The sequence below is a fragment of the Charadrius vociferus genome, unplaced genomic scaffold (genome assembly GCF_000708025.1).
Source record: "Charadrius vociferus isolate BGI_N301 unplaced genomic scaffold, ASM70802v2 scaffold4, whole genome shotgun sequence".
Taxonomy (NCBI): Eukaryota; Metazoa; Chordata; class Aves; order Charadriiformes; family Charadriidae; genus Charadrius; species Charadrius vociferus.
The window spans coordinates 1,409,161-1,436,086 of NW_009648150.1; the positions used below are offsets into that span (position 1 = coordinate 1,409,161).

The 26,926-nt window shown below is 42.4% G+C and overlaps 1 protein-coding gene across 1 annotated transcript in view; it reads right to left on the reverse strand.

The window, feature by feature from the left end:
• LPHN3 (latrophilin 3) overlaps nucleotides 1-26,926 on the reverse strand; it is a 277,537-nt gene that overhangs the window by 119,283 nt on the left and 131,328 nt on the right. Inside the window, exon 6 of the mRNA XM_009884017.1 lies at nucleotides 25,630-25,710. Within this exon, the coding sequence (XP_009882319.1) occupies nucleotides 25,630-25,710 (81 nt within the window). The remainder of the gene's footprint in view (nucleotides 1-25,629; nucleotides 25,711-26,926) is intronic.

Below are 26,926 nucleotides of genomic sequence, written 5' to 3' on the forward strand. Positions count from 1 at the left end.
CTGCTGAAATTTCAGCCTAACTTTCAGAGATCCCCCAATCTCCCTCTTACCCAGATTCCTCTCCCTGCACATTGAATAAAATCTCATTCATGTGGAACCTGCATTACCGATCTCTGGGCAGGGTGCTGGCTCATCTCCACTAAAGATGATCTTAAATCACTATTTTTAGCTCTTTTCTTCATCCCAGGTCAGTTCCAAAACTTACCCCTGCCTGTCTTATCTGTCATTTCCTACAAACCTCTTCTACATCTGCCCCTTGAGTAGCAAGCTGCTCCTTCCAGTTTTATTTCTCCATTGTTTTCCACTTGTTTTCCTTTCCCAGAAGAGCTTCTTCTGGTAAACACATCTTGACCTGGAGCTTTCCTCACCTTCATGCCCGCCCCTCAGCATTCTGTTCCCTTAACTCCAAAACCAAAGATAATCCCAATGCCAACAACTTTGGATACCTCCTTGACTTGATATCTGACCTTCCCCCCTCACCCCCCCAAAAAATCCAGTGGCCATAATTTACAGTGTGGGGTGGTGCCTTCAGATCTCATTTATAATTTATTTTAAGGATTACCTTGGGATGAAGGTTACCTTGGAGATTCAGGCTGTTACCACTTAGAGTAATCCTCTCGGAGGGTGAAAAAATTAGACCTGAGAGGAGTGGGAGATCGCTTCCTGCTAACCTTGCAGTGACCATGCCCTAAGGACGTGACAGCAATGGAACAGACCTGCAGTAGCTCCATGACTTCACACGACAGGAGCTCACTGTCACCATTGCTCACCCACCAGCTCATCCCGTAGTGCTGCCACAGACCCAGAAACTGAGGCAGCCCAACAAAGCCCCAGATTAACTTCAGTGGTATCTTCTGTTTGAGCCGGGTCTCGCCCCTCATCTGCTTGCACAGCCCTTGGGGACACCGAGGCTCAGCTGCTCTGTTAGAGCCATGGGATTTTATAAATTGCTTTTCTTAGGTGCATCTGTGCAGGGGGGGCATCTACAGGCCTCTTCTGCTCAGGGCTGTGGATCCACAGCATACGTCTCAAATTCTCCTGACAAACCTTTTTAATGGACCGAGGAAGCCCACTTAAGCACCACACGCAAATTAAGCTCGTAACATCCCAGGCATTTTCTAACATTTATCAACATCTTTCCTTCTGCAGAACCCAACACAGCAGTGTATAGGGAGGGGAGAAAAAAAGCCTTCTTTCTGGCTGATGTGCTACATCCCAGTGGTAATATTTGCTGAATTACCACTTTCTCCACCTTTGGAGAGCCATAACCAGCAGGGTAGTGCTACTGTCTGATTGCAGGTTGGAAACAACATTTATTTCCCCACCCCTAGAACTGCTAGATGAACTAGCTGTGCTTGTGTGTATATATTTGTATACACTCTTCTTCCACCACAAAAATTACGATTAGAGTTAACCACATCTGATTCTACAGCTCATGAAAAAGGACACGATAGAAGATTTGCACTCAAAACTCTCAATATAATTGGTATTCTTTAAAAGTGATTTTTTTAAAAAGACAAGTGAAACCAAAATTGATACCCATAAAAATGTTTGTGATTTAAGCTTCTTTCAGTTAGGTGTGCTCTATCAGAACTGTAGGCAAAGACCTGGCTTTGCCAAGAATAACTGAGCATACTAGAAAAAAAAGGAAATTATGAGACACTTGATCCTCTAATAACCCAACTTGAAGCCAAGGGCATCCTTGATAGGCCAGAATACATTTCATTGAACAAAACTTTCCAATTAATTGTTGACAATATAATAGCTGTGTCAGCAAAATTTCCCATATCGCCTGTCTCTCCTTGCTACCCTGCCATGCAGCAATATGGAAAAACAACAAAGCCCTATTTAAGCCTTCCCTGTTGCAGGGCATCCTTAGTTTTTTCTGTGAAATATGTATTCAGTCCACACCATCCCTAGTGGCCAGGGTTAGGGGAACTGTGGCAGATGTGTAGCCAGCACATGGCAATGGTGCAAATGATGATAAGTAATAATTTTGTGAATAAGGCCCATCATTTGGGCAGTCAGTGGGAGACACAGATGCCTTACCACATTAATGCAGAGAAGCTTTAGGTTGCAGGAAGAGCAGCTGAATATTTATTCCAGGCTTAAGGTGCTAGAGGTAGCATGAGGTGTTGGGGAAGATGATTATAAACATCTTTGTTGGCGACATGGATGGTGGGATTGAGTGCTACCTCAGCAACTTTGCCGACGACACCAAGCTGTGTGGTGGGGTCAACACGTTAGAGGGAAGGGATGCCATCCAGAGGGACATGGACAGGCTTGAGAAGTGGTCCTGTGCAAACCTCATGAGGTTCAACAAGGCCAAGTGCAAGGTGCTGCACTTGGGTTGGAGCAATCCCAAACACAAATACAGGCTGGGCAGAAAATGTATTGAGAGCCGCCCTGCCAAGAAGGACTTAGGGGTGTTGGTGGATGAGGAAGTCAACATGAGCTGGCAATGTGCACTCGCAGCCCAGAAAGCCAACCACATCCTGGGCTGTATCAAAAGAAGTGTGGCAAGCAGGTCAAGTGCATGCTCTTCAGGGAGCTTATGCTCCATGGGTCAGTGAAGGAGCTCGTGAAGCAGGCACAAGTTTAGGCCCTTCTGTTCTTGGAAATCATTCCCTTTGAAATGTTATGGTCCTAACCAAATAAAGAAAATTATTTGGGCAGTGAATATTTAGAAAAACATCGTCCCACTGACAACAAAATGATGGGGGAGTACAAGAGGAATGGGCTGTGCTCAGCAGTAGGAATTGCATCCTGTGCAGCCTACGCCCTTACAAGTCGGTCAAGCAGGACTTTGCAGGCTTCCCTTTCCATTAATTTTTGCACTTCATTATTTTTCCCATAGGAAAAAAAAAATGCAAACACAATGGATAAGACATTTAGGTCAAGACTTTCATAAATAGGATCCCAATGTTAGTCTCTGAACAAGTGGCCTGATTTTTAAAAGTACTAAGAAAGCAGTATCTCCTACTGCCTTAAAAAAACACTGGCCTTATGAGTATCAGGTTATTTAGGGGTCTCAGTCTTACCTTCCCTCTGAGCTTGATCTTCCCATAGCAGAGGTTCAGTACTGGCTCAGCAGTCCAATCTAATGAAGTTGTACATGTGAGGCCAGACCTAAGAAAACCCTAAAAGAATAAGGCCCCCATTCCACTCAAGCAAACTGGGAAATCCTAAGTGCACCTTGCTGAGCACTGACTGCTATATTTACAACACACCTCAAATACCTATAATTTCCAGTAAACCACAAACATCCTCTTCACACATCTACATGATGCTCAATTTTGGCATGTGCTCTTCTGAATCCCAATCTGGAGGTGCTCCCCTACCTCGTTGGCAGAGGGAACCCAATGGATGGTTTAGTCCATCACACTTTTAACAGTTCAAGATGGCTGAAATCCCTCCCACGGTTTGCCACCTCTGTACACATCTCTTTGTCTTTGCCGGACAGAGTTGGAAGGATGGGCAGCCTTTATTACAATCAGGTCAGATTAGTGCTTGTGGTTAGAGTAGTGACTCAGGGCTAAGGAACATCTGCTTCAAATTTGCTCTGAAAAACCTGAAGAGAGCCTGTGCTGCCCTATTTCTTCCCGCTCACTGGCAAAGAGCCCCATGACAGCCTATGTGTAACTTCTGCCTCCGATGTCACTGTTCAAGTTTCAAATTGAATGCCTTTGGTGCTCTAAAAGAAGTATCTCTTTTCTTATCAACTTTTGAACACGTTTCACTGCTGGAAATAGAATTTCTAGCCATGTGTTTCTGAATTGCTTTGCAAAATATACTCTATAACTTCAGATAATACTATGTGAAATGGAGCACTGATTGGTTTTGCAGCTGGAACTGAAAGGGATTGATACATTTTGAAGTATTTTGATTTGGCTTTTTTCTATAAAAACTGTATTAATTATTATTAATAATACAAGACATAACTTCAGGTAACAGACTACCACAAACTGAACTTGCTAAACTGGTAGTGCAGAGCATGGCAGCATATAGTCTCCAATTCAGTACAGCTTTTAAGCCTAGGCTTAAGGTTATTTAAGGCAACACTTAAGAGCCTAGCACAGGCTGAACTCATTTCCCAGCCACAGACCCAAACTTTTAAACCCTCATTTGCTCACATCCTCCCCAGGAGATGTAAAAAGGCCACATCAGCACTGAAAGATGAGGCAGGGATCCAGCCTCTCTCCCAAGCAGTGTCTACCTAGCAACAGAGATCTGCTGACCCCAGGTCGCATTACAGAGTACAAGAGCATATGAAATGCATTTTGCTATATACTAGAGAACAAATGAAACCATATATAAGGGATCAAATGCTGCAATAGCACAAGGCAGGTCCTGCTCTGTTTCTGTGCCCATCAGCTCAGTTCCAACAAGGAGTGAATCAGACTTAATCTTTCGCACAAACTCCACCAAACACTGTTTCAATTGAAAAAGGCTTAAGGTGAGATTTACTTTTTTCCATACAAGCTCCTGCCACAATCACTGTCAAGATACTTGCATGCATTAAAACATGACAGATACTAAATCACGTAGTGTGTTATATTTCTTTTTAAACACAACTAAGTATTTCTTTGAAAAGGACTTGTACCATCCTAAATTTTAATTCAGCTCCTGTCTATCTAAAAGAGGCATCTTCTCCCTCTGTAGTGTCACTGTGCTACAGCTGTTGAGGATATCACAATACTACACACCGATACATTGATATAAAGCTAAGTGCTTTTTTTATATACTCATAAAAAAATGTATCAAGCTTTCTCGAAAATTTTTAGCTACTTGTCTTTGTCCTCTCGTTGCACCAGGAGCAGATCCTAGTGACAAAAAGCTAAGTAGTGCTGAAGGTTTACAATGCCACAGACACAGAGCAACATGAAGGAAAATGTAACAGAAATAAATTAGTCTCTTAGTGAACAAGGACCCTGTTTCTGGATAAATGTCCTCAAGAGGAAGGAAAATCAGCGATGAAAACCTAAGTTTTATAAAGCATAGCTAATTTGCTGAATTGCCTCAGAGCAGACTGTTTTGTTTTGTTTTGTTTTGTTTTTTTTCCCTGAAGATTTCCATGGAGATACCAATGTTCCTCAAATAAAGCACTCTAAAAGACAGTAATATAGTATCTGTTGCTTCTACACCTCACTGAGACACCTGACACACAGCACTTCTTGACCCATGCTGGTCTTCAGGTGCTGGAGGTGACAATCCAGACTTTTGGTAGTTTGGTGAAAAGAGATCCATGTCCAGTTCTTGTTATTTCCAGGTTTGTGATTTTTCTTTCAGCTGCCAACAAATTTTCAAACATATGATATGCTGCAGATCTTGTGGTTTGGATTTCCTCCAGCACTTCACTAACATCTGCCAAATTCCTGTTAAATCCAACACTGGTTGATGAGCACTTTCCGATGGTGTGAAACTTAATGCAAGTAACTAGTGGAAGCTTGGGAGCAATTAAATTTTAATCAGAGATAAGAGATAAGTTCAGTTTTCGGCATTGTGAGTTATCTCTAGTGTCTAAATAGCTAATATCTATAATAATCCTCTTCTCCTCTTGTAATCAGCAGCATCAAGCCACAGAAAGGGAGAAAAGTAACAGCTTAGGAAGTCCATCCCCTTCCCAAGAAAGCCACTCACTGTATTAATAATCTAGGCAGCCTTTCTCTCTGACATGCCATCTGTACCCCAAACTACTCAGTTTTGTTTTCCAGGTGGATCCAAGCATCTGCCGCTCTCCCGGCTGCCTCTCCTCAGTCTCCTGCCCAGTATGGCCCCTCATGCCCGGCTCTGCTGGCAGGGCTACTCATCTTGCTGCTCTCCAATGCATTTTCGGCCAAAAGAGCAACGCTAATGCTTCCTTTCAAAAATGCATACAGCTTCCTTCCACCCTCCTTCCAGTACTCACCAGGTACCTGAGTGCGGAGCTGGCTTTTGTCTGGGTTCTTCGCTTCTTCCCTGACCTGTGTTGGGCCAGTGGGATGCCCCCAACCCTCCTCCAAATCCCTTCTCCCCATGGGCTATGAATTTACAGATCTCCTGCCAAAAGCTGCCTAATCCACAGCCTTCCCCATCCTTGTAAACATGCAGGACAAGCACGATGGCTTCTCATAAAATAAAACAAGCCTTTCTACCTCTTGCTAAGTGACAGATGCAAGTCATGGTCCTTTTACTACGCTGCCACAGTGGGCTCAAAGCTTTCCCACTGCTCTTCCAAGTTAACAAATCCCCCGTTGTCAACCTGGAGACTGTTATTGCATGCAGTCCAGCAGGACCAACATAGCAAGTGGAGCTCAGCATCTCCCAGGCTGTTCTTAATGGAAAACGTACACCCCAACACAAGAGTCGGTGGCTGAAGTCTGGGAACCATTCAGAGAAGTGGAAGGAACCCTGCAAAAGATGCTCTTTGGTACGGAATCTTTGTTCGAAGGCAGCCATGCAATCAGAGCCGGGCTTCAGGGAAGCACAAAAGCAGCGGTGGGCTCACTGGCCTCAGAAGGGTTCATAGAAAGTGGAAGAGATAACAGAAGCTGGAGATTTATTTTTTTTTTGTTTATTTGCAAGTGAAAATATCCTAAACACCCTCAGCATGTGCAGCTTGTGGAAGTTAGATGAACAGCTGCCTGGAACTGAGCACTAATTCATCCATTTTGCTCTCTGTTAATGAATACAGACAATGGAAAATCAGTAGATGCAGAAAACCCACGATTTTTACGGATTTGCAGACTGATTTTCTGTACCTCATCTATTCATTTTTATGCCTGTGCAAAGTGACGGCACAGTTGGTGTAAAGTACTACTGAATTATCATAGGGATATTTTTACCCTCCATTTCCACTGGTGCGGCAAATGGCTACAGGTGTCAAAGGCAAAAGAAAATGTATCTTTTAGCAGGGAAAAGGAATATTCAGCAAAACTAAAAATGAAATGAATTTGTTATCCCCACTGCTGTTCCCAGTTCAGATAACATGCAGCGATAACATACTACTTTGTCTCCAGTAAACTGTGTTTCCCTCTCCACCCCTGCCCCAAATTTTTCCCATTTAAAGTAGTGCACGACCACCAAGACCTTTTTAGAGAAAGGAAGGAGAAGCACCAGTCTCAGTTGCAGTTCTGCACTGGAACAGACTCTTTCTTTCGCATTTCTCACCCAGTAAGACCTGTACCCCACTAAACATTTCTCTTGGTACATTACAGCCTGCAGCTCAAATCCAGCTGGATTAGTGATGAACTGCGCTGGGCTCAAGGAGAGATTGAACACAGAGTGAACAAACCATCTTCTGACTTGCACAGCCTCTCCTGGATCCTAGTTACATTTTTTTTCCCCCCCAAAACCCACTGTATAGGGTAAGAGAAACATCTTCATAAAATGTGCATGCAACCGTGAGACAATATTCTTTTTATAGTTAATGGCAAATTTTAAGGCCATGGTCATTATGACAAGACAGCTATTCCCATGTGCAAATGCAAAATCCCTTTGAGGCTGAATATATCCACAGTTCAGAAATGCACCAAATCCCAAGTACCACTAAAGGGAGGAAAGGGGAAATTTTATTTCCAACCAAACCAGCAAGGATAATGCAGACCAGTGCAATGTCATTACAGTACACACACTTGAATAAACCAACTCTCTTCAAAAATACAAACGGAGACTCTACTTCTTGGACTGGTTCGCAGACTTTTAAAGCAAGAAGTCAGTATGGCATCATCTGCTCTGACCTCTTTGGGAACCAGCCGGTACCATCCCAGGCCCCGTGCCAAAAACTCAGGCTCTGGGGTTTGCATCACTGTCAGATTGCTCTTGCTGTGTAACTGCTGAATCCATCTGCTGAGAAAGCAGTGACTCTTACCCAAAAGTTGGCTCACCACCCTTTATCTTTGATATGGGCATGCACCCCATTGAGTTACTAAAAATCTACTCCAGCTAAACCCCAGCATTATTAAGCAGAGCCCAAAAGACTCACTATTGATCTTATTCAGTGTCATTTTTGCATGCATGCACACAAAACCCATAAACAAACAAGCAGTCCCCCAGAAACTGTAGGTCAAGAACGAACAGACAAAATCTTCTCTTTAAGAAGACAAAATCTGACCACTTTTACAGGTGAAATTAGCTATATATATATTTGATCTCCAGAATGCAGTGAATACCACAGTCTCCAAAAACCATGGCAACCAGAAAATGTGAGCAACACCTTTTTTTTTTTTTCTTAAACAGTTATTCATACAGCCAAGGTTCCTGTTTTGGTTTTTAAGATAAAAGCGTGGTGGCTGGGAGGCTCCAACCTGGAGTGAGGCTGCTGGATGAGCCGTGCATGATTTCAGGGCTTTGGGAGATTTTGCATCATGTTTCTTTGTTGTTTTTTTTTTTTTTTTTCACTTAACTGCATTCAATCAAAGCCTTCAGCTATCCCTCACTCACAGCCAGTATCTCCATCTGTGTGCATCCACCCTTGGAAGGAGTTTTTTATATCCAAGAAGTAGCCACATCCAACAATATGAGGTGTTTCTACAGACCCTTTTCTTTTTTTGCCACAGTGCTATATAACTTTCTTTTCCCTATTTTTCCTTTATTCTTGTCCACTTAAAGAAAAGGTGAAACACCATCAAACAAAAGCAGAGCAACAACCTACATTAGGGCAAGAGCCAAGACAGTAGCAATTTACAGCTCTCTCCCTGAAGCAAGGGTAAAGATTACTGCTGTTTAAACCCACTTCCACCTTGCAATTTCCACCATTTCCTGTGACTTCGCAGCCTGGTGTATTATAAACCAAGACACCAGAGCCGAGGTCTGACTTGAAGAGAAGTTCATCACCTTCTGCTTACGATTTATATCATACTTCAAGGCAAAAAATTTGCTGTAGACAAAATTAAGTCCAATAAAACCAATTTCCGCTCTGACATTATTCAAACATAGCCACAATCAAATAGAGTAGAAAGCCAAATGAAAAACCTAAGCGCTAAAGTGATTTCATAGACGAAGGCTGAAAAGCTCCACAGATTTGAACCCCTCCTGCTACAGACAGATGCCCTGCAGTATATTACAGTCTGTGCACTGTAAAATTCTGTGACTGTTACTATACTCATCATTTTAAGTGGATAATGTACTACACTCCCCTCTGCAACATTTTAAATCCCACTACGTGATTATGTTTTCCTGTAGAACCACACTTTTCAGAATAGCAGCACACCAGCATTGGGAACAAACCCTGACAAAAGAAATTTAAGGACAAAAGAAGCATTGATGGATACAGCCTCAATCACTACGCTGGGGATGGTTGTGGTTCACCCTTGCTTGGGGCTGTTGCTGTAACTGTGTGAAGTATCTTTGCCTTTTGAAAAGTACCTTTTCCTTTGAAAAGGAAAACTCTCAGCTATCCAGTTGGTAATATTAGCTTCTTTAAAGATTTCTGATAAATTGCATTGGTCTTGAAGTGGACACAGAGAAAAAAAATCTTTACTAAATCCATCTTTGGACTTAGTAAAAGTTCCCCCCACCCTTTTTTTTTTTTCTTTATTTTTCACCTGTATAGCTTTTGGCCAGCTGCCCACAGAAGTTCCATCCGGTCTCCTGAGGCTGCAATAGAGTGGCAGAAGAGATTTCCACTAAACTCTTACTGATCTGACAGTAACTTGCAGTCCCCAACCCCAAACCCTCTCATCTAGCATGGTACCACAAAAATGTCACCTTCGCATCTCGCCCCGGCTGCCCCAACACAGCTTCAGAAACAAAGTACACGAGCAGATGCATCCATGTCATTTCAATACAGGGATGCGGGTTAAAACAAAGCAGCAAATTAAATGCACGCTGTGCCTCCTCCTCCCCGCCAGCCAGCAAGGCATGGGGAAGCAGTAGCTGCAGTACCACCCTGAGGACACAAAGAGCAGAGCCAAGGCTGCATCTCAGCCCTGCCTGCAAATTGCAGGGCGTGTTTCCAATCCTCTTCCGTTTTTGTTTTTCTCTCCTATTCCTCCCCCCTCCCTTTTTTGGGCTGTGGGTGGGTGAACAAATGGTAACTCTGTGAAAAACAGAGAACAAAGGAAAGATCAAAGAGTGCAGGTAGCTAGATCATTATGGATCCTAGCTGGGACAAGAGTTTAAGCCTCCAGAGCTTACTTGACAAGTTATTTTAGAGTTATGCCACGAGAGCTGTGCCCTCTGAAGCTTCCTGGCAAAGGAACTGTTGCAAGGCACAGCGATGAGGTTTCCAGTGCTGCAGAAGGGATGTCAGGCTGCAGTGATATCGAAACCTCTATGATGGTAACTCTGTAAATCATTTGGGTAAATGATTCTTCATAAAACAATGGAATAGATGGAACAACAAAACCTGAAACCATGTAGCAGAAACTTCAGTGGGCTGATTGCCCAAAAAACTTCCACATAAAATGTTTCCTTAAGGTGAACTTGACTAATTATAGCATGAAAACCACTCCTCTAGAAGTTAGGATACCCGCCTCCACTTGAAGACCCTCACTCACTGAGCCTGCGCAGTAAAATTAAGAGACACTGTACCTTTAATTGAAGATAAGGACATTTTACACAAATCAGCTTCAAGAGAAGGAATTATGAGCACTAGTAAAAAGCTGATAAACCATGAGTATGTTAATTATGTTAATTTAAAACATATAAATGAATGACTGTTTCAATGCTGGGTGTGCTAGCTTTGCGGAAATACCCCCTAGCAACCTTTTCTGCACAGAACTGCTAATAAATAGCTAATACCTCGACTCTGTGTGTTATTGGCTTACACACCAGGTAAGCGATCCCATGAGTTTTGGGACAACAGCAGGAGCCACCAACTACACAGCCATCTAGTCAATTTGAGCGCAATTATGGTCAATAAAGCCCTGCTCATTGCTTACATCTCTTTGATGTTGGAGTCTGAAAGATACTGGTTTATATATACTGGGGCCCTCCAGTGGGTGAGGGTTTGGGGGCAGAGGCTGGTTTTGCTACATATCCAAATAATAGCTTGAAGGCTGAGGTGCTCACAGACCATACTGTACCACTCCAGGGGTGGTCAGCGCCTTTGGGATGAGGCTCTACATGGACAGTATGTTGGTAATTGGGCTGGAAGTGTGGATCGGAAAAACAGCCTAGAAAATACCAAGACATCCCTGATGGGATTTGGCTAAAGAAAAAACCCAGGACTCTTCACTAGGAGCCCCTTCTGCTTTGCCTTTTCTGACAATGGACGTTTGGTCTTACCCCATCTTGCTGTCCTCAAAATAGGGAGGTACCACATGGTGGACACACTTCAAACACTACCAGGTAGCCAGAAACTAAAGCTCAGTCCCTTCACAAGATGCAGTAGCCAAGCACCCAGAGTTGAAACTCATGGATATAACCTGTCCTCACCTTGCATTGACCTCTGGGCCCCAGGGCAGTCAGGAGACAGGTATTTGACAAGTGTTTTTGACCTGGCACTACCTGATTGAATGGCAGCCCCTTCCAGGCATGCCGGGTGTGAGTCTGTACATTTATTCTAAGTCCACTCAGAGTCCCAAACAGCAGTGCCTGCAGCAACGCAAGTGCTTTGCTATTTGGCCTGAACCTACTTGCACTTTTTAAGTACAAGCTACCAGAGAGGGACACTACCATGCTGACCTGCCAAGGCAGGAGGGACAGGCACTACTGTGTCTTAAAGCAACTCAGCACTGAGAAAGCATTTTGGACAGGAGAGTCATCTCGGAAAAGCAACCTTTATGTTTGGAAATGCTTAAAGAAGCAATTTTGGTGGGTGGGAGAACCTACCTTGCTCGGCGTGCACCTCCGTTCTTCCATCCTCACTAGTCACTTAACATGCTCAGTATCTTCCCAACACTTCTTGCACAGTTGAATGCAGTCTGTACTAATTAGCTGTTCACAGAGCTCTTTCTTTTCTCCTATGTTGCCTTTCCTCCCACATTTTTCATCTTTTCCACTTCTACTGAAATTTTGCAAGACTTGTAGCTTTGAGCCAGCTACAAATAGGGGTAAAATGCTTTGTACTATCCCGCTTTCCCTCCTTCCCATGCTAGCATTCTCTTAAAACCCCAAAACACACCCCTGGGAGCATGTTTTCTGGATCTAATTTGTAATCATCAAACAAAACAGACAGAATATGCTTATTTCACTAGCTACTCCTTGTGCCATTTATGCCATTTCTTATCTTGCCAATTCTTGCCAAAAGTAGAATGTCAGAAAGTGCAAAATGTTTTACCCACGTAACCAGGTTACCAACAACAGTGCTTAGAGAGAACAACAACCAAAAAGTATTTTAAAGTATAATCCCATTTCTTTTCTGTGTGGAAAGGATAGGACATGTATTTGTATCATTAGCTGCTGATTTCAGAAATATTTGCACATTAATTACATTGTGTCAGCAATAACCAACCAGCTCCACGATTGCCTTTTCTCTTTTCCCGCAAACCTATAGCTTCTACAGAACCAACAAGACCTTTTCCCATTTTCAGAATAGTACATGAAATAGCCACAAGATTAGAGGGTGCCACAGTTAAAAAATCACTTTCTACAGAAACTGGATGTATGTGTGAATGCATGAAATGACTAATCATACAACTGGAACAAGGAAACACAACAATAAAATCTGGTCTCCGGATGACAAGCAATGGCTCCCAGGTCATTCCCAACTTCTTCCATTGTTTGGAAGGAGTGACTCTTTATTAATACTATGCCACAGGACGGTGAAGGACTGTGTGGGCAGAGCAATGCCTGGAGATGTGGCCCACCACATTCCTCCTAACAGGACTATGCTGAGTAAGAGGGGTCCTGCTTTTAACTATTGTGGCATTCTGTCATTCCTTTGGGTTTTCCACAGGCTTTATTCCTCTAAAAGCTGTTTTAGCTCTTGTTCTTGCGTTCAGTTCCACTTGCCAGCACAAGCACGAGATGCAAGAGAGAGACTGACAACCCTGTGCCAAGCTGGCCCCTGCTCCATCAATGCTTTCCGCTCCCCAGCACTGCAGCTTAGCATCAAAATTTAGCATCACTACCCTAGTTTCTTGCAATATAAATACTTTTATATGATTAATGTGTGCTCTGCATGTTCTACAAATGCTACAGCAAAGCATCAGAGACTTCAGGTACTCTGAGCATCGCTATGCCACCAAGCAGGAGATCCTAGCTTGAGTGATGAGTGCATATTGTGACCATCCATGCAGGAGCTTGCTGCTCCATGGAGACTCACAAAGATCAAGTCTGATCTCATTAAATATTTAGGATCTTAATTTCTCAGTGATTTCAATGGGCAGGTAAGTAACAAAAGAGAAAGAAAGGGTCTCTATGTATAGTTGGATGGGAGTTTAAGGGTCTGTGGAGTACAAAGGGCTCTAATCAGACAGGGCAGAGCCCTGGTGCTATGGCAGAAGCTTCAGCTCCATCCCGGGAACCATTTCAGTGAAAGCAGAAAGCAAAGGAAAGTTGACAAAGAAGCCCTGCATCTGAAAGTGGGGCCTTGAGATATTGCTGTGAGCAAAAAAACCCTTCCCACTAAACAAGGCCCAGCACCTGCCATTCTCTAGTCTCCACCCTTTGTTCACTCCATTAATGAACACCTTTGTAAAAATAGCTGTAGATTAGAAAAGGAATTAACCTCAAAACAAAGGAGAAGCTTAATTAAGCATTGCACTAAAACAAAACAGAGAGGAAGTACAAGTTAAAAAAAAAAAAAAAGAAAAAAGACAAGACAGCTGCGCAAGACTTAATCCCAATTTCCCCTCTTGTAGGTCATTCTACCCAATGTAATTTTCTTTCTGTATTTGGGCAAGTTTGTTACTTAGGTACTGCCCATTAACAGAAGGGGGTTTGTTGCTTTCCATTCACTTGTACCTTTTTTAATGCTTTGCATTACGAGCCCTCCATCAAAAAAAAAAAAAAAAGCAAAACAGATTTAAATTAGACTTTGGGAGTATGCCATTTCATAAACTTCTCCCCAGAGAGCTTCAGCTAATTAAACAAATGATTGCAAAATACTCACAATGTCAACCCTGTCAGCTTATATGCAAAATATCTACACCAAGCTGTAGTTATTTAACCAAACACAATGTGGAGGAGCAATGTGCTTTAAAGATAAGCACAAACCTTAGGCCATAAGGGGGCACACACTTTTTAAAACCATGGGCAGATTATGGAGAGGCCAAGGACTTTGAACATCCCTGACCATGGCCTTGGGAGCCAGCAGGAACAGCTACGCCTGTCTGAAAAGGACAAAAGCTGAAGATCTGGGTGGCCAGGCTGAGAAGGAGACTTCAACAGATTCAAAGAATGGATGAGTACATTGGGCTGCTCTTGACATTTGGGTTGGCTTGAGCTCTATGTTACTGCCAAGAGAGCCGGTTAGGAGTGGATAATTATGCTCAAGGAAATCTCTGTATTATTGCTGTTAAATTGCAGCAACTCAGTGCCAAAGCTTGGAAGAAGCAAGCAGATAGGAACGGGGGCCTGGGGTAGGAAACCAGAAATATGTTACATGATTAGTCTGTGCATAGTTGCTGGAGGCAGTGAAAGTCTCAACTGTCGAAAGCTAAAGGATTTTAAATGTCTCTATACGTTACATAAAAGTATTCTCTAAAAAAAATGTTTTTTCCTTCCCATCCTTTCCATCTCATCTTACCTTTCTCTACTCTAAGCTGGGTGGCTTGCCCAACAAGTCCTCTGTGCCCAAACCATGCAGCCTGTCTCTACCCTCTGGTACTTCTCTCCCATTGACCTCATCCTTATCACTCTTTATTTTTCCCATTTTCTTCTTTGCAACACACACCTCCAGTATGAAGTACCTGGTGCCTCCCAGGGCTTTCCCTCCCACCCCTCCATCATGCTCTCCTCTCACACTGTATTTAAATTGCTGAAGCGAGTGACACTTCCCAGGCCAGGCACTTTAGCTTCTCGATGCGATTTTATGATCAGGTGCATGCAATGGGGTATAACATGAATTATTACAGCCTTGACTAGGAAAATGTAATATTAACTTTCCTAAAGCCCTGTTAAGGGTCAAAGAAAGCATTGTACAAGGTTTCAGCAAAAAGAATGGTGAGGAGGAAAGGGAGAGAAGAAGGGAGAAAAAGTGGCTCTGCTCATCATGGTGGGGTCAGAGGCTGAAACTGATGTTAAACAATGACTAACATGGTTAGGATGTTGGCAAACCCCCGACAGGTTTCCCAGCCCTACTCAAGGGCTGCTGCTTGCCGGCACTCTGGCAAACGGGACTGACCTCAGCTAGATGGGCTGCTTGGTCCATGCTCCCTAAATTAGGATCTGAGATTAATAGAGGATAATCCTTACTGTACCTGATGCAGGTGTAACCCCAGCTCCAGTGCACTGAGTGTTTGAAAATGGGAGAGGCAGTAGCAAAAATTATCTATTCTCAGGTGCCATGGCTGTAACCTCCTGAGAATACTGTCCTGGTCATATCAGCTAGCTGCAATGCAAACCAGAATTGAGACAAGCTCCTACCCAGCCAATCCTCCCTCTCCATGGCTGCTTCAAGCCTTGGCAGCAGTATTAATGAGAAAACAGTTTTGAAAGGGGAAACTCAGTTCAGAACATTCCTTTAGGAGGAATGCCAAGATCCTTCCTTGTTTATTTTACTTGTTGTGTAAACATTTTTATAATATTCATCAATACAGTCTGTAAAGCATACTTTTTAAAATAACCAGCATGGACATCAGTATCTTGCTTGTGACTCTGGCCTTTTCTGTGATCCATACACTGAAGCTAATGCATCACATTGCCATTTTACTTTATGTATTGTGCTGGCTACTACTTGATTGTAGGCTCTTAGTGAATCAACCTAAATGCATCAGAAGGTACTGAAATCACATAATAGATACCAGCTCTGGATATGGTCAGGAAATAGTAATTAAGGATGAATGCTCTGTTTACATGATCAAAACACATTAAGACATGAGAAAGCTGAGAAATTCTTCACTGAATGTGTATGGTAAAAGCATTCGGTTTGCTTCTGCCAGATTCTCTCTTCGCAGCACTGGTTCCAGATCCCTACTGCAGAGCAATTTTGAAGTTCAGTGAACAAATTCTTTCAATTGTTTGGTTTTCTCCCAATTTCTATGTGGATTGTTCTCAAATTCAAGCTTACTTTTTACCTCTAAATGTGCACTACAATCTGCAGAGGGTCTAATCAAATTGGTGCATTAACTTAACTTCCCCCCCGCCCTTAACTTCAATGTACAAAACCCAGCTTGCATAGTTATGATCACAAAATATTAACATAATGTACGTCTTCCTTAGCAACAGCTATAGTGTCAGGGGAATGCAGCCCATAATACTGCAGCTTGATCTAGAAGCACAATAAAATATAAATAAGCTTGTTACACTTCAGTGGCACACAGGATTCCACTGTGAAGGGCCTTCATGAATTTAGAAAACTCATCTTCTTTTTAATCTCCAACACAGATTATTTAGAAGAAGATTTATGGGCACATATTCCCTTTTATTCCAGAAAATGAAACGTAATTGTTTACTCAGTAACAGTATTATTTTGCTGCATGTCTACTACTAAATTTGTGGGCAGAATACAGACACATACACACACATGTGCAAAGCTATGCTCACAATGAAATAAAGATGAAACCAGGATCTAGAGAAAATCTAAAGGGGACACTGCCATGAGAACATCCATAATTGTGGTCATTTTTTAATGAAGAAAGCACAAGCTATTTTCTCAAAAAAACAGCCTCAATGAAACAAGGGATATACTTGCTACAAATTAACATGCTAATCTAGAGCCCTCTATAAGACTTGCCATGTACCATATCCACAAAAGGAACAGCCTCCTCATTTGGGTAAGGGCAAAGTCCTTGCCCCAAGTCTAGCTGGTTCTATCCATCCCTGAAAGCTCTTTGGCCAAGAGCACCATGGCTGTTGCACCCTCATGCACACTGGCCCTCTGACCCTTATAATTACATTTAACCAACCTTAATTGCTCTTTTCAAAGGCAATCAAGATGTTTTAAATACTGCTTCTTGCAAGTTTTCAAGGAGAATGAACTACATCGAGCCGATCTGAAGGCAATAAAAACCCTTTGGAGCTAGAGGATAGCAGTCCTTGATTTCTGAGCAAATATTGCAGTTATCAAGCTAAATTTACTTGGCTGAAAGACTTTAATCATGAGGCCTCTTAGAAGGGAGCCAAGTTACAATCTTAGAAATGGGGGTCCATAATGTTTATCTGTAAATCAGTATTTAGTATGCATTTGTTAAGGCTAGGATTTCCAAAAGCGCCTTTCAAGAGTGACATACCCCATTCACAGGCATAAATTTCCCTCTGAATGCACTGCATCACATCACTAGTATTCCTCTGTAAGAAACAACACACAAAAGGAAGAATCAAAATTCAACAGTCCGCTTTAAGGAAATTCAAGGGCCAAAGCAGGCTCTAAATCCAAACGTTTTAGAAAATATTAGACCACTGACTCTGGTGGAAATCTCTTGTTTCCAACAATTTCTGATTCAACCTAAGACGATTCCAAGAGCCAAGTGCTGTAAAAAACCTGCTTGCCTACAGAAAATCCCACTGCACAGCTGAAGAGCCATCAAATGAACACAAAACTCTGCAACTCAGTGATGTCAACAGCAGTACGTCTGAGCCTAACATGATTTGCTTGTATGGGAAATCGACTGCCTGCCTTTCTAGAGATGCACGGCTTGTGTCTGATGTACGTCAATGGAGCACACTAAACTTGCTCATTAACTAGCAAGATACTTCTACATTTTATTGGCAGGCAGCCAGACTACACCACTGAATAGCCCAGGTCTTTATCAGTTGCTTTTCCTAACTTGTCTTAAATCAGAACTTACATTTTTTACATTTCTTTTATAAGGGTGATCTGTTTTCTTTAACTACACCATACACACAGTGAAAAATAACCACATAAAATGAAAAGAATGAGAAGAAAAGAATAAAGAAAATATTTTCCAGGAGAAGATGCTGTAGATGTAACATGATATCCCACCACTGCAAATATTTTAACATACATGCCACTCAGAAATCCAAATCACAAGTCCAGGAAACTTTAATACTTTGTTAGGTAAACTTACCATTCATTATCTAGTCTTAAAACCATTTTGTACTGACAATGGGAAACTCTATTACACACTAAGAAGTCATCTACTATTATAAATGGTGTTAACTGGATAATTTTTCATCCAGATTTATACCTGAGGAAGAATAAAACAAATATTAACCCTGTAGCTGCAACAGAATAAACCACGTTCTTATTAAGTAACAATATACCAATAATATACCAATAGTGCTACATCAGAGGCATCTTCCTAGATGTATTACTAACAAACCGTCTTGGCAGATTTAGAGTATTGAGTTGCTCTCCACCAGGGTTTTAACCCCAAAACCAAAGCCATATATTAAAAAATTTAAATCATAAAAATGTATAAAAGGCCTTTCATAAAGGGACCCACGCCAACCTGATACTTTGAATGTGTACCTATTTCATTTGCAAATATCCATAGACCCTGCACAGAACAACTGGGATCCTATGTCCTGCTCTAACACACACATATGCTTCCGAAGGACTCCTCTCGAAAAACGTCGTTGTCCTATCCTGCATCCTTTCAGGTGATGATGACACACTTCTCCACATATATCATGAAGCATAGAATTGCACTATATGCACCACATGACGCAACACGAGAGAAGATGCAACATACAACAAAAGACGCAAGCATCATGGCTGCAGTGGCACATAAAGACTTTCCAGTGGCTAAGCTCCTTGACTGTGGCAGAGGGCTCTGGCAGGAAGCGCTACCTCACTTTGTACGGCTTTTCTAAGTCTCTGGATGGGTAAAATGAAGGCCAGTTATGCCTCTCAATCAAAGAGCTGGAGACCGATCCTATTCTCTTTTAAACAGGCATATGGCTTAGGAAATCAGTGGACCTGAAATACAATCTCACATATGATTTACTTGCCATCTTCTCCCATTACACAAATATAAATATAATAGGCATTTTTCTGCAGCCCTGAAATGATTCAGAATTAATACCAGATGACAAAATGGACCATGTACCAGGAGGGGAAAAGTTACAGTAAAAGCTCCTTCCCATTAATGGGGCCATTCATTCACATGGTCACTGTTTCACAGGGGAGCTGGACATAAATTATGTATTTGACATCTAGTTATAGATGATTATATCTGACATAATGAAGTTATAATGGAAGGAGTTTGCACATTGTTTGGTTATTAAGTGCCCATTTCTTGTCCCTGCACCAGGTGCAATGGTGATAGGCCATACAAATCATCCAGAAGAAATGCCAAAATGGGCTCCCTTACTGATAAAGCACCACACATGTTTATTAATTTAACAGCTTGTCTTATGTCTCCCCCATCTGCTCATTTAAAACAGTTATTTGCCTTATAAATATTTCAGAAAGAGAAGTGTAGCCAAAAATTAGTCTGGCAGAAAAGGGATAAAAAAAAAAGTTTAAGAAGGGTCTCATGCTGTATGCAGCACTGCGCTCTTTTTTCCACATTGAATTGGTTCAACAGCTTTTTTTCAAGCTGGTAATAGGACATTCACTTTAGATTAGTGATGCTTGAGGGTGCACCGCCATAGCTGACTTTGCTTTCCAGCTGTTGCCACTGTCAGGTGGGTGAAAACTTCCACCGCTGATGGCGAGTGGCACGACTCAGTACAGCGGAAAATGAAACCCACTGTCAAAAGAATCTCCTGGGTAGATGTCTATGTCGATGTCCATTTTGAGCTCATCAGGTCATATGGTAACTTCAAACAGCCTACAAAGAATAACACTTCAAGGCATCTTTAAATCACAGGTCATGCTGATCTCCATAGCAAAACTTTACAAGGCAGCAGCTAGCTGTTAAAAAAACCCAGTTAAAAAGGGCTTTTTTTGTTTTTTTTTTTTAAGATGACTAGGAATAATGGAAAAGGTGTTAAACATCACTCAGACCGTTCCCCCCCCCAAAAAAAAAAACAAAAACAAAAAAAAACCCCAAATCCTTAAATATTTTAAAGTGTAAATACTTTGAACAGTTCCCACCAGCATACAGGATTTAGCACTCCTCCTTGAGAGACTTTGTTAGCTCCGGCTTTCTGCTAGAGCGAATGCTGTTATCTTATAAATAAACAGCAATGCCCCGAGGTGCCCCTCTGCAAAGAAAACACACATTCCAAAGAAATAAGAGCAACAATTCAACACCATAGCAAAAAAGAAAACAGCAAACGGCATGCAATTAACTCTTTCTGACTATGGATAGCTACAGGACATATAAAGTGGGACCTTGCTGATGATAACAAGCAAACAGGAGGACTGCAGGCTGGCTGCCAGATTTCCAGGAGCTCTGGCTACTCCAGTTATGATACCAGTTATCGCCACCCATGATACCTAATGAGGAATTAATAAATACAGAGCATGGCCCGTGTTCAAAGCAGCTGCCTGCTTCATGGAAATCAGTGTAGTCCCAGAAGGTGGACGTTTTGGCATGGATCTGAGCCACAATGACCGATTTTTGGAGAGCTCTGGATAAGAGTGAGAAAAGCATGGCATCCCAATATCAGAGCTCACCCCTCCATTGTCTTCACAACTCAAATAAGCTCCATACCTGGCAATGCATCCCTGCGCCTGCATCTACCACGCTGCCCAAAACCCACCCCATTGCCACACTGAGCTGTTTGAAGAGTCATCTCCAGCCTGGAGGTTGAGGGCTTTAAATGAGCCTGCTCATCATGAGAAAAAAACATGACAAATCTGTACAGACCTCTTCAAAATCAGGCAGCTGGAAGTTCGCCTTAAGAAGCTGGAAGCATACAGCTGTAACTAACTCTAAAGGGAGGCACCAGGATGGGTAAAAGCAGGACCGTGGAGAGAAGCAGGGGGACACTGTAAAGGACTCTCAAGCTGAGGGAATGGCTTTCCCAGGGGGACTCAAGCAGAAAATGAAAAAGCCTGGAAACAGGAGGTGCCTGCTCAGAGCAGGGACTCCTGAACAGCACCTTTCTCATAGCACTGGATGCGGGGAGGGAGAGGCAGGAGAGCTGGTGTATCAGGGCCTGGCAAGCACTGGATGCGTGACCCCATGTGTCGGCTTAAATTAGGGCAAGGAGTGCCACTGGGCCTTGTTGCCTGGTGCTCCCCTTTCTCTGGACCTGGGAAGGAGGACCAGAGCTGTGCAATGAGCCCAGCTGTCAGATCCTCCCACATCATCTGCAAAGCCATCGACCCTTTCTCGGACCTTTGGGAGAAAAAAAAAAAAAAAGATCCAGAATGCGTGCATCCAAAAACCTGCTCTCTTTTGGGGAATAAGATTTCTCTGTGCTTCTGACATTCAGGAACGGTTCTCCCTCAGACGTTGCAAATGCAAAGGAAGAGAAAAATGGCAGAATGGATCCAGCTTTTGAAGGAAGAAAGCACAAAGGGACACACCACTGAACTGGAGAAAAAAGGGGTAGCAAAACATCTGGCTCTCTCCCTGACGTGCTGCCCAAGGGGTAGGGAGAGATTCTGTGTCTACAAAGGCTGAACCTCACAACTGAGGTTTACAGGAAAAAAAACCCACAGTGCCTTAAGTGGGTCCAAAACAACCTCACTGGCTAGAGAAATCCGCACAGAAGGGTGAGAACCTCCCATCCCTCCTTTATTTGCTATTTATTTCTAGAACTGGGGACCAATAAATAGTTTTGCTTATCAATTTGTGTTTTGGAAATGTACTGACTTCAAGCTTATCAATCTCCAAGACATCTGCTCCTTGCGCTTCACCTTTGAAGGAAAGCTCTGCAAAATGCTAGCTCAACAGGGGAGGAGAGCTCCTCAGACTGCCAAGCTTTAAACACCAGGCATATATTTCACGTTTAATACGATTCCACATATACGCTAAAATCTGTGTCCATAAAGCTTTATAAATAGTTTTAGAGTGTGGACTCGGTGAGTTTAATTCACTTATTTGCTGTGTTTTAGTACCTGGCAGAATTTAAGTCCAAATGCTAAATTTAATTTATTGCTATATATGATAATTCCATAAAATCCTTTTCTAAGCCAGAGTATCAGCATCACCCTCATTTGCTATTGTCAGTAACCAACGATCCATTTTTAAACACAGGTTTAATCTTCAGTCTATGAGATCACAACCTGAGGTCTCAGCTACCCCTGGAATTATTCTGCATATAGATGGTGTAAACAATTGTGTAAAAATCATGTAATCATGTTTGGATGTTTAGACTGAGAGAAGGTGTAAAAATAATGGTTAACAGTGCTTCATATAAGGAACTAATTTTAAAATACCATCTAATTAAAAAAGGGGTGGGCAATAAGATAAGTGTCGATAAAAAATGCTGATTCAGGGCCTCATTTCTATTAAGCGATTTACAGTGTCATTACTGCATTACTGTACAGAGCAGTGGCGCAGAGTAATTACCCCGTAATGCACGATGACACTAATGTACTAGTAAACTACTGCAGTTTATACTCTATTCACTACTAGCATCAGGATTCTGAAAGGCAGGTAAAAATGCCCTGCATGCATAAACAATGTGTGTAAATGTCACCAGTGATAAAATTTTTAAAAAGGAGAAGGAAGAGGCAGTTACAAATAGATCTGCCAGCTGAGAATTGCAACTGCATAGACCCACAGGAGAACTAAAGCTGTATCGTTTTTTAATAATAGGGGAAGGAAAGATGCTTTTATATCCCTATTCTAGCTCTATTTCCATTTATTGCAATTAAAATTCTATGTTGGCTTCTTCTTTTTGCCACTCTAAGTGCAATATTGACCTGCACCTGGTGTTCAGCTCAGTGCAAGGGGGAATGCGGAAAGGAAATAAAGAGCATCAAAGCAACAGCATCAGTGCTTTATGACAACTGTCATCATGCTGTTCTTCCTTTAGAGTTCCAGCTACTGGAAATGTGGAGTGTGAACGAGAGCTTCAGGACAGAGGTGATTTTGCCTCTTTTGTTTAAAAATGCTCTTGTGGTTATGGGATGAAGCTTGGGATGTGACCTGAGCATGTCCTAAGGTGTCAGAAAATATAGCTAAAAAAACCCACTTAATGACCCTCATACACTTGGGAAAAAAAAATTAAATCATTGTTATTACAACACTCTAATGGATTTTGGGCACTGAGGCTGGAAATGAGGCAGCAGGTGTGCAAGCAGAGCTACATGTCCTAGATCCCAGGGCCAGCAGAAAGCCTTGCTCTTCCCCCAGGAAACAATTACTATGTTTTCAACACCCTCTAGCCATCAGCTAATAGACTGATGCCTTCAAAGCTGGCTGCCTCCCTGGCCCTCTCCTATTAAGTTACACAAGGGGATTCAAGTCCTTTTACCAGTGCGTGGCAGCCATAATATTGGTCCTTCCACCCTAAGCAGCTCTTTCTTTAAGATCTCTCAACTGGGGGGGGTGGAAGCCCTGGTGGAAACAGTTAATGTAGCAGTTTATGTTGGATAAACTCCATTTTACCTTCTCTGCAAGCGCCACAACTGTGCTGCCTGACCCACTTTGCCCTGCTCCCGGCAGCAGTGCCATTCATCTTGCAGAGCTAGCTATGCCCTCACAAATGGCAGATCACCGAAGATTTTTGTTAGTCTTTAGCTCTTTTATCTTGGAGAACGCAAGGCACAGCTTCTTTAGCTGCTGCTGTTCCAGTGTCCTTGAGTCTTCCATAGGCTGCTCCAGACCCCATGGCAAGTATTTACATTGACCTACTCTAAGTAAGCTCTGAATCATCAGATCCAATATCAAAGACAGACTTGAGCAAGAAGGTGCCTTACTGGAGCGCTCTGCTAAAAAAGCAAGGCAGTAAATTTTACCACAGAACTGGAGGTTTTCAGGTGGCTTAGAAGAAGCTGACAATCTCAAATGCATGTATCAAATCTCAGGGGAGTTCCCTTAAAGCTGAATGGAGGTTGTGGACTGCAAGGAGATTGTATGTGACCAGCCTAACTCATGACAAGACCAGATTTGGAGAGAGGACTGTGAATCCAGTATCCTCACACGCAAGCTCCATCACCCAGCACATGGTTCCACCTTGCAGAGATGCAAGAGCAACCACCAAGGAATAATAGTGCTGAGGGTGCTTCTGTGTAGCAAGGGTCAATTCCTTAGCTTTTGTTACTGCATCAGCTAAGAAAACACACACTCACACTTACAAAAGGAAAAAAAAAACAAACCAGCAAATATTTACTCGATCATAAATAACAGATCTACCCACATGGATGCTGGTGGAAAAGCTCTCTCAGAACTAAGGGAGCCTTTCACACCAAGAGCATTAACAGTATGCTTTCATTTAGCCCACAAAGTCCTTGGGCCACTTGGAGGAGCAGGGTTTGCAGTTGCAGCTGCAATTCACCGACACAAAGGTTTTTTTGTCTCCCAGGATATTAGAGATGGATAACGAAGTGAGATATAGAAGACAGCTTTCTTCATATTACATAATGACAGTGTGCCTATCCAGATTAATCTTGCATTAACACATTGCATTTTCAGTTGTAAGCACTCGGAGAAAAATGTGCACACACAAACACATACTCATAGCCTTACAGTGTTGGGGCAGAATAGCAACAATCACTACAAAAATCAATCCTGTACCCTTTCTGCAACTGTAGCACCTTTTGGAGAGTAGGAAAAAGGAAAGAAAAAAGCCAAAACAACCAAACCTAACCTATAGCACATCTCCTTGCTAACATGCTTTGGTTGTCCTCTTCCTCCCCTTCTTTTCTTCTACAATGTTCCGTGTTTGATGTTCAAACACATTGCTGGAGCTGACCAAGAAATTCCTCCAAACACCTGCTTGATTTTAGCTTTGCTATTATCCATTCCAAGAATGGCAAGCTGCTCATCTTGATATCCTACCGGAATATTGACGACCTAATTAAAAGGAGCGAAGGGAGGTGTAAGAAGTCTGCACCAGCATGGATGCTTTCTTTGGGGCAAAACCCATTTCCCCCGGCCACAGGGGCAAACACTAGGGGTTCATCACAACACAGCCAGAGGGTGTTCCTCCAAATGGGGCAGAGAAATCAAGGACTCACATTCATATAACTTTATTTGCAGCATTCAAGAGGCACCTTTCTCAGCACTATTCTGTACTCACTCCATACACATCGGCTAGTAGCATTGCTCCCAAAGGCAACCAGCTCACCCAAAATTTGAGTCATCCTCTAGAGTGAACATGTCCCCTCATCAGCTCTAGAAAAAACCTTGAGCAATGGCAACATGGATTGAATCCAGGCATGAACCACCGTACAATCACTTCTGTACCTTAACTCACCTGAGGGGCAGCTGAAATCTGCCTTTTTGCATACTGCCACCAGCCCCCTGTGCCTGTGCACTGTCATTAGGAAGGAAAGGAGTAAGGTAGAGGGCAGGACCTAAGGTATACTTGTCCCTGCAGAAGTAAACTAGTGGGAAGTGCAAAATAGCTTGTGAACAAGATTGCATGTTCAAAACTATATAATGGGGCACATGGGACAAGGTCATCTCTCATACAGCTCTCTCACAGGAATTAATTTGCTCCCAAGAGTGTCCTTCGATGGAGGGTGGTAACTTTACCATGGAGGCTCTATGAATAAATGAATGATATGCACTCACACCTATGGCTGGTTCGAAATGCATGTGCATGGAGACTGTGTCACTGACTCACCCTTGGATGGCGGTCTCTCCAGATCGGAATCAAGGTGAATCGGCGGGGCAATGTAGGAAACCTGCCCATGGTGAGCCTGCCCTGTGGACAAATAAGTGTTTTAGTTCTGCTGTTTCCTACAGAGATCTATCAGGGCTAAAATTAAACATACAGTGTTTTTATGGCACTGGATTCAAAACAGGTTCACAAGTATTCTGTTCCCTTGTGCATTTTTCACAATGAGCTTCCATTTTGTGGAGACACCTATGAGAAGTTGAAAACACTCCCATTTCTTTTGCTTTTTCCATACAGACATGGGCACTGTGCTGAACTTTAGTTAAACCTGCTTTACCACTACCGCATACATCTTGCATGATGTTCTTAAAAGGCCATATGCCACAGAAGACAAATGATTTCACACAAGCCCATTCAATCTGTTAATCTCACTCTAAGAGGGAAGCAAGCATTTCTGTGTCACAGCAATTTTTGAAGGAAGAGTGGTATGAAGTACAAATGCATCTGTTTTCCCCACCTGGAGAAGACATAGATATCAGTTTGAAGAGCTCAGCATTGCTTTCACCTGGGTGGAAGCTTTTTGGTTCCCATCACCACCATGCAGTTTCCCAGTTGCTAAAGACTCAATTCTTCTCCAGTAATTTGGAGGTAACTATATCGAGAAACTTCTATTTATAATAAAAACTTGTTGTTATAATTCATCTATTTACTGTAACCATTTACAGGGTTGTTAATCTCTTTTTCTAAACATGGAAAGTTAATGATACATAGATTACGATACCAGTTAGAGTAACCTTCCCGTTTCAAGTAATATTCGTGCTGCAATAAAAGCAGTTGATTCCCCTTATGAGACGCATTCCAAATAATTAATACAGCTCCCTGTTGACACTTGCTGTTGTTGCTCCAAGCAATTTCAAAGCTAGCGTCACAGGCAGCAGAGCAGCGGTACAGTCTTTGGGCTTCTTTGTAATGACATCCAGGAATACCACAAGCGCAGTATGCTGGTTCACATAATACGTTGAAAACATCTCTTCAGGGGGATAAAATATTAATGGGAAAGGGGGAAAAAAAAGAAGTGTGTCTGAATGGGCAGGGCATATTTACTGCTTTATGCTGAGGTTGACTTAAATAATTTGCATTATTAGCCATTACAACAACTGGACGTTATTCAGGTTTAAAATCTACTGACACATCATAAATTCTATATTTGCTTTAAGTGCTTTAACATGGGAAATCTGCTTCAGGCAAACCCATAGCTAATAACGAGTTACCCTGCTTTCCCCTTCTCGCTTACATGTTAAAA